This window comes from Parasteatoda tepidariorum, chromosome 2, assembly GCF_982258835.1.
Source record: "Parasteatoda tepidariorum strain Cologne lab strain chromosome 2, Ptep-v5.0, whole genome shotgun sequence".
Lineage (NCBI taxonomy): Eukaryota > Metazoa > Arthropoda > Arachnida > Araneae > Theridiidae > Parasteatoda > Parasteatoda tepidariorum.
In genome coordinates, this window is record NC_141756.1 from 48,211,925 (window position 1) to 48,219,961 (window position 8,037).

General features: G+C 27.0%; 1 protein-coding gene across 3 annotated transcripts in view; it reads left to right on the top strand.

The window, feature by feature from the left end:
- Window positions 1-3,252: 3,252 nt before the first annotated feature.
- LOC107441228 (uncharacterized) overlaps window positions 3,253-8,037 on the top strand; it is an 18,345-nt gene continuing 13,560 nt past the window's right edge. Inside the window, exons 1-5 of one of the 3 annotated variants that reach the window (XM_087157288.1) lie at window positions 3,253-3,555; window positions 4,724-4,830; window positions 5,238-5,418; window positions 6,418-6,468; window positions 7,572-7,692. In XM_087157288.1, the coding sequence (XP_087013414.1) occupies window positions 5,319-5,418; window positions 6,418-6,468; window positions 7,572-7,692 (272 nt within the window). In that variant the 5' untranslated portion in view covers window positions 3,253-3,555; window positions 4,724-4,830; window positions 5,238-5,318. The remainder of the gene's footprint in view (window positions 3,556-4,723; window positions 4,831-5,237; window positions 5,419-6,417; window positions 6,469-7,571; window positions 7,693-8,037) is intronic. The other 2 variants (XM_087157287.1, XM_087157286.1) reach the window with 2 other exon arrangements.

The following is an 8,037-nucleotide window of genomic DNA, read 5'->3' on the forward strand; positions in this document are numbered from 1 at the left end:
AGTCTAAAAATAATTTCTAAATTTAAGCAAAATCTTCACTGAAAGTACATTCGATATGGAATGATAGTTTTTACTGTATAATTTACAAAAACGCAAAAACAGATCTTAAATCTGAGCTTAATTCGAGCTTAAATCGGAGTTAAATTTATGTAACTTAAATCCAAATTTAGATGAACTGAAACAATTAGTTCTTGAACTGTTTTACAGAAAGCACGTACAGTAAACAGTGGAAAGTTATCAATCCAATAGTGAATAAATATAGCATAAAAATAGTATCTATGTTCTACCGAGAATCAATAAGTACTTCCGAATAGGTTTAACAGCATTTCAACTGCCCAATCTTTACAACTTCTTAGACTAAAATGAAATACATGAAATAATAAAGGTCAAAAACTAAAAAAAATCTCAAAATTTAACAAATAGTTACGCTAAAATTATTTAAAAAAATATTCGTCGATAAATGGCTCTGCTAAATTAGAAAAAAAAATTTGTCACAATAACAACCATTTACAAAACAACGCAAAAAATTTAAGAGCCTGATGTTTTAATTGAAATGGCCTGACACAATTTAATTTTCCGTTCAGCTGTGCCTACATTCGAAGAACTTCATTTTTAATTTTTAAATTTGCCAAGAATGAATATTCTAGTGTCTGGAGCACAGAGCAGCAAACAGTGCATTTCTAGCTCCTCCCTCCTTTTTTTTAAAATTAATTTTTCATGTCCATATTCATTTTGAGACGCTAAGTACATTACCTTTAGATAGAACTTGTTTTTAATAACAATCATATTTCACAATTCCCTAGGTATTATGTTCCCTTATTGTCTATGCGCATGACGCTCAATTTATAAATTTTTTTGGGGCACCAATAGATTCATGTAAAATTCCACAACTAAATATGGTTTTTAAACAAACAATATACAGCCCTAATATTTAATGTTTTGTCTTGCATTTATTTGACTATGAATACGATGAGATAATCTTTCTATCCAGAAATTTTACTTTATCTTTCAACGTCAGAGATCAAATATCAGATCGAAGCGCTGTCTGCGGTTGCTTTGAAAATGCATTTGAAATGCATGGCTTAAAAACGTCAATATAGAAAAAAGCCTCAGTTTTTTAAAAATGAAAAGTGTTTGTGGTCTAATTTTTTAATATTTAAAAACTGGCATGAATGCTGCATAACCAAAGCCCATAAAAATTTGCAAAAACTGAGAATAAGGCATTAATTTTCATCGAGGTGGGAAAATGTCGCCAAATTGGCGATTTTTTAAGAAGATTTAAAAACGTTTTAGTGAAAGTAAACAAATCGGCGTGCTTTTTGGCGCAATACCGTTGTTTGCTTGGAGCCGGAATATAACACATATAGCGCCTATTAGTCAAGCAAAAACTCTTATTAAATATTTCTTTTCAAATTCAATTTTGTAAACTCTTTTGATATAAATTTGTTTAAAATCCAAACTAAATATTTGTTTTGATTAGAAAAAATAAGTATAATTTTTGTTCTGCAATAATCCTAGCTTAGTATGAATTCGAATAAAAAATTTAACTAATTAACATTAACTACTTGCCTTTACTTAAATAATATTCTTACCATAAACTTTGCGCAAGCACAGCTTTCTTAAGCCAAAAGATATTACTAATTTTATTTTTATTAATTTTTGTTATTTATAAGTTTACTAAAATACATAAATATTTAAATACCTATTTATTAAATTTTATGTATATTTTAAACCAATTAAATTGTTTCAAAATCTTACTTAAATGTTTTTGGTGCTTCTGAATTATAAAAAATTACAACTAAATCAAGTATGTATTTTATGGATTTTAACTTTTAAGAACTGTTAGTCTAGTGTACGTTATTTCCATTATCAATATATATGTTTAGAATTTTTACCTAATTATAAGAAATAATATATAATTAAAAAAAGAAAATAAAAAAAGACATAAAAATTATAAATAATTGATATCCCAACCAGGAAAACAAGACTGAATACATCAAACTCTTTCAATTTTACAACAATGCAAAGTAACTGCAGTTTTTCTGCAGATTCATCAAAAAGTATACCTCTGAAACAATGACTGCATAATTACTTTAAATTTAGTGCAGAATAAACGCGGATTTAAAGTTTCAGTTTTTTCTAAATTTATGATTTTAAAGTGACCTTACTTAAACTGCAGTAATTTTGTAGAAAATAGCTAAAACTTTTTTTGAAATAAATTACTGAGAAATTACTGCAAAATAACTGCAGTGTTTTTATAGTTAAGATTGTACTACGAAAAATCTGCAGTTAACTCTAGAAAAACTGCAAAATTACTTCAGTTCTGTAGAAAAACTGCAGTTTATTTTTTGCTGGGAAGAAAACAAAACTTCCATGTTATCGGAAGTAGAAGGATGGTGCATAAGAAGTTTAAATGAAATTGAAAAGTGGAAAAATTGCATTGAGTATACTCAGAAAATCGAAAAAGAGATGTGGGATTTGGACGAAGTCATCGAAAACACTGTTAATTCTCTAGTAATAAATATCAATTCCAACGACGACGATTCTACAAGTTCTGAGAGTGAATCCTGAGATTAGTTTCATTTCTACTTTTTAATGATATAATTATTCGTTATTATCCATCGTTAATACAGGAATTCTTAAAATTTTATTCTTGTCTGCGTAGTTTAATATCATTATTTTTGCTTTCGGTACAGTTGTTAATTAATTACAGAAATTTAAATGTTACGTAAAATTAAATAATTTTGATACTTCATTCTATTTTCAAAAACCTAGTGAATTCGAGGCTTACAAACTGCTTTTTTTAATAGGTTAAGTGGGTATATTTTTCTTAGCAAAAGATTTTATGAGACATATAAAAAAGTTCAAAATTTCTTTAGTGTAATTATTTTCGTAATATTTCCCTTAGAAAAATAAAGATAACAGTTTGAAAATACAAATAAATGCTCTTCCTTCAAATATATTTTTAAATCAATCGGTGAAACCTAAAACTATTTTAAACATTATTTAAATCTTAATAAATGTTTAAAAAAATTTCTAATTATGAAAATAAAGAGAATTTTTTTAACATATTCTTTCAATTCTATACGACTTTTACGATGGAATTATAAAAGTTATGTTTTGCATAGATATTTATGCAAAATAAATTAAAACTAATTTAATTTAAACTTAAAAAAAATACATTAAAACTATTCTCAAAATAAAATTATGTGTTTACTGAAACAATTAGAAACGTATATTCATGTAAATATTTTAATTTTGCACTTTCTTATCTAATTTTAAGATATCAAAAACCGAATATCGTTTTCGTTTTTCTATAAAAGCGAAAGCTCTGTCGAATCAAACGAAATCGCCCATTCAGCGAAAGAACCGTTGAAGTGGCAAACGTTGGCGATCAAACAGCAGCCCTTATATTTACTTCCACTATCAGTTCTCGTTGAACAGACTTAGTTTCACTTTATACTAAGTGGGAATCATATTAGCGATTTACGAAACAAAATACTGCACGGACTGAAGAAGAAGATAGATTCCATATTTCTTTGATTGACGAAGCATGTAAGTTTATATATTTTTAATAATATTTCTTTATTTATTTAACCTCATCTTTAAATTGAGTAATAATTTCTTTCAAATAAGGCAATGGTTTCTGTAGATAAAAAATATTATTATCATAAACATTTTCCAAGTGTGATTTAGCATTGCTTTATTGATCTTTTTCATAAGAACAGCTTTATTAAAACAACATTTATTAAAAACAACATCAAATTGCAATAACTTCCAAACAAATTAGAACTTCAAAGAAAAAGGGGATAAAAGAGAACTAGCGTTAATTTCATAAAAAAAAAAGATTTTTCCGTCAGCACATCAAATTTCATTTCTCTGTTAGCAGTTTGGCAATCGGCAAAATGGTCAAAATTTTATTTTTTACTAGTTAAACAGTTGATAATAATAGAGTTTCATTTTTTTTTTACTCTTTGCTCAGAACGAATAAAAAAAAAACACCTTACATAATTTTTAATCGAATGATTGTATTTTCATGTACTAGAACTCAATCTTAATAGTTCAAAGAGGGGACCTCAAATCTGCTAATTAATTAGTGCAAAGGATATTTTAAGTTATGAAATCAGACACGAAAACGCAATTCTTTGAATAAATATATTTTCTTCAATCGATTTGGTTTTCTGATCACTAAAATATAAGGCACAATCTGGGAAATAGGGTCTCTATTTTTTTGATCAGGAGAGTGGTTCAAAGTTTAGATCCCTTAATGTTAGTTTAAGTTGTTTTTTATTTTATTTAGCCATGTTTTGCGATCTTTTTAAGCGAACTGAAATATTTTACCCCCAATTATAAGATTTGCTTATCCAAAGGTGATTTCATGCAAAAAATAACTTTTAGTAAATATTCATTATTACTTTATTTAATAATAATAATAAATGAATTGTAACGTATACATACATCTCCTTTACATAATTTTAAACAATAATATTTTTTCTGACAAAATGCAAAATTTTGGTCGAATAGTTTCTGAGAAATCAAATTTTAAAAAAGTAGTGTTGAATTGCGTTAGCGATCAGTGGACGGAGCGTCTTAATTTTTATTTTAACTTATTAGAATATTTAATTGCTTTCTTATACACTTTAAACATAGGTTTGTAAAATTCAATGTATATCCAGTCCTATCCTGATTTTTGTGAGGAGTAACTGTTCCCTTAAAATATTAGGTTTGATATCTAAGGATGGTCAAAAAGATATTTTTGAGTGATGGGAGAGAATAAAGAAGAAAAAAAGAGGTAAACAAAAAGACTAAATGAAGATGAAAGTGAAGTTGGTGTGTATAAATAAATTGAAATATTCCTATAAAATATTAAAAGGAAAGAATGAACTTATTCTGTCATAGTATCTTAAATCTTTGAAACTTAATTTATATAAAGTTGTAGAAAAATTATTAGTTACATTTATCTACTGATATTTTAAAATTTCATTAGATAATTCGTTATCTTGTATGCAGTCATTAATCTTTCCCGCTACTGCAAACGAACGGGCGACTGCGTAACAGTCGACTTTGACATATTTGAGGTAAAATTTTTGAAGCATGAAGATTGGTACTCCATATGTGAAAGTATGAACATAAGAACATTTAAAAATAAATATTTTTTATTTCAGTTTTGTAATGATAATCTTTTACATATTTTACTTTTATTTACTTATATTTCATTTAACTATTTTTATTTTTAGGAGAGAAAAACTTTGTGATAACTAATCAGGAAACGAGTTATTGATAAAGACAACCGGAATCATTTGACATAAAAATTTAAAATGGGAAATAAAAATGCACACAGAAATGAAGAAAAAGAAGAAAATATTTTCAATACTTCGGAAGAAAAAAAATTCAAAATTTCTTTGATAGGAGAACCAAGTAAGTTTACATATTTTTAATGCTGTTTCTTTATTTCATCTTAGAATCTTAGTTCGGTCGAATAGTTACTGAGAAATCAAATTTTAAAAATACGACTTTTTTAAAATTTGATTTTTCAGGTATTATTCAACAGATTTCTCTCAAACTTTGTTTTTCCCTTGTGAAATTACATACTTTAAAAGAATGTAAAGAATTGTATACCTTACATTCAAAATTTTTTCGACAATTATTAAATAATAAAAAATAATAAATATTTACTAAAATTTGTTTTTTTTTTTACATGGAATATCTCAGTATAAGTTAATTTTATAACTCTGCATAAAAATTTGACTGTGCGCTTTAAAAGTTCTGGAGCTATGACGAAATATGCAAAGCAAAATTAACATAATGGGGTCCAAACTTAGGATCGCACCCTTGCTCAAACTATGGGGACCATATTTCCCAAATTGCGGCTACCCCTATATTTTAGGAGTCAGAAATCCAAATCCGTCGAGAGAAAAAAGTATGATTATTCAGAGAAAATACATTTTTGTGTCTGATTTCGTAAATTGAAATATCGTCTGCAATTAATTAGTATATCTGTGGTCACTTTCTTGAATCATTAAGTTTGTGTTCCGGAAGAAGATCCGATCATTTAATCAAAAGTTTTTCACGGTGTTTTTTTTTTTTTTTTTTTTTTTTTTTTTTTTTTTTTTTTGCTCACTGTGCATTTTTTGGTCAAATTTCGTAGTACATCGTCGACATTAATAAATTAGCAATTACTAGGTAAGGCTTTTGAACCTGTAAGATCGAGTCCTAGTTTGTAAAAATCCGATTATTAGAGAAAAAGTTATTTAAGGTGTTCACACTATTAGTTTATAGTCCCTTTTTTAAGTTTAGTCATATATTCACTTATTAAAAATTAGATATTTTTTAAAACTAAAAATGAGTTTTATAGTTCGTATGTTTTATTTTTCTCTCTTAGATACTAATTTTTATCTAATTATTTTTATATTTCAGTGGTAGGAAAAACAGGTTTGTTGCAAGTATATCGGACTGGAGAGTTAGGAGGTAATTTCATCCCTTTTCTTCGCTTTAAATTTCCACCTCCAATCTATTGAAACTTTTGATGTGGTATAAATAATTTTCTTTAATGTTAGAATTAGTTGTTTTGTGTGTCCAGTTTTTATAAATGTAGATCACAAATCGGGAGTGTAAATCTAAATTTTCTTCAAAGTTCTTTTACTAAAAAAAAAGTTGCTTTTTTTAAAATTTAAATTTAATCAAAAAGTTTCATAATCAGTTGATCATAATTATCTGCTGTCTGTCTGATCATAATTTTCTGCTGTCTGACTCCCGAAAGTGTTCCAAAAGATTTTTTCATGAAGACGTTATATAGAAAAAAGTCAAGCAAGGGCCAAGATTAAAGTATCTATTTGTAAGAATAACAAAAAGATTGCTTTCTATAATGCATCTGTATACATCTTTTTCTTTAATTACGACATTAATTTCGTCCTACTATAAGTTAAAAGAAACATTACTTTGCATGGAACCACACCGCTGACACTACTAGTAATTAAATCCTTTGTTCGAGTATTGTTGCCATTAAAAAATGATGTGGAATTTTAACATTAATTTTATGCTACTATGAATGAAAAGAAAAATTACTTTGCATGAAACCACACTGCTGACACTACTAGTAATTAAATCCTGTGTTCAAGTATTGTTGTCATTACAAAATGATGTGGAATTTTAACATTAATTTCGTGCTACTATAAATGAAAAGAAAAATTACTTTGCATGAAACCACACTGCTGACACTACTAGTAATTAAATCCTGTGTTCGTGTATTGTTGCCATTACAAAATGATGTGAAATTTTAACATTAATTTTGTGCTACTATGATTGAAAAAAAAATTGTTTGCTTGAAACCACACAGTTGACACTACTAGTAATTAAATCCTGTGTTCGTGTATTGTTGCCATCGAATGATGTGAAATTTCAGCAGATGGCAGCTTCTTGTAACTTCTCCATGTTGTTATGATTTGTTGTCATTAAGTTATTTGAACTAACTTTTGTTAAAAAATCTAACTATTAAACTATATAATTATAGATTATTCAATCATATTGGGGTATGATTTCTCACTCTTTAAACACTAATTTTTAATTTATAGCATGCAGTAGGAGAATCTGGATCGATGTCGAAGAATGTAGAATTAAAGTACAGAACTTGAACAAAACATTTCTTATTTATAACGTTGCTGGTTATTTGATGTTTCGATTTCTTGTGCCCGAGTAAGTTCAAGAAAATTATTTTTATAGAAGGTTTTTTGTGCACATTTCTTCTTTGTTGTTAAATAGTTTTTCAATTTAACTGAAAGTTCATTTATTTCCCCCACGAAAAGTTTTGAGCTACTTGTCATTCAAATCAAGTGTAAATATCGCTGTATTTGACGTTGAGACAAACGAGTTAAATTGACACTCATAAATATTGCTTTAAGTCTTAGCATTTTATTCTTATTAATTGAACTTAGTTTGAAACAGTTATTCATAGCATTTTATGCTAAAAATTAAAGAGATAAAAAATTAAAAGAAAATGCGGAGTATATTTAAATATAATATACAGCATGCAAAGAAAAA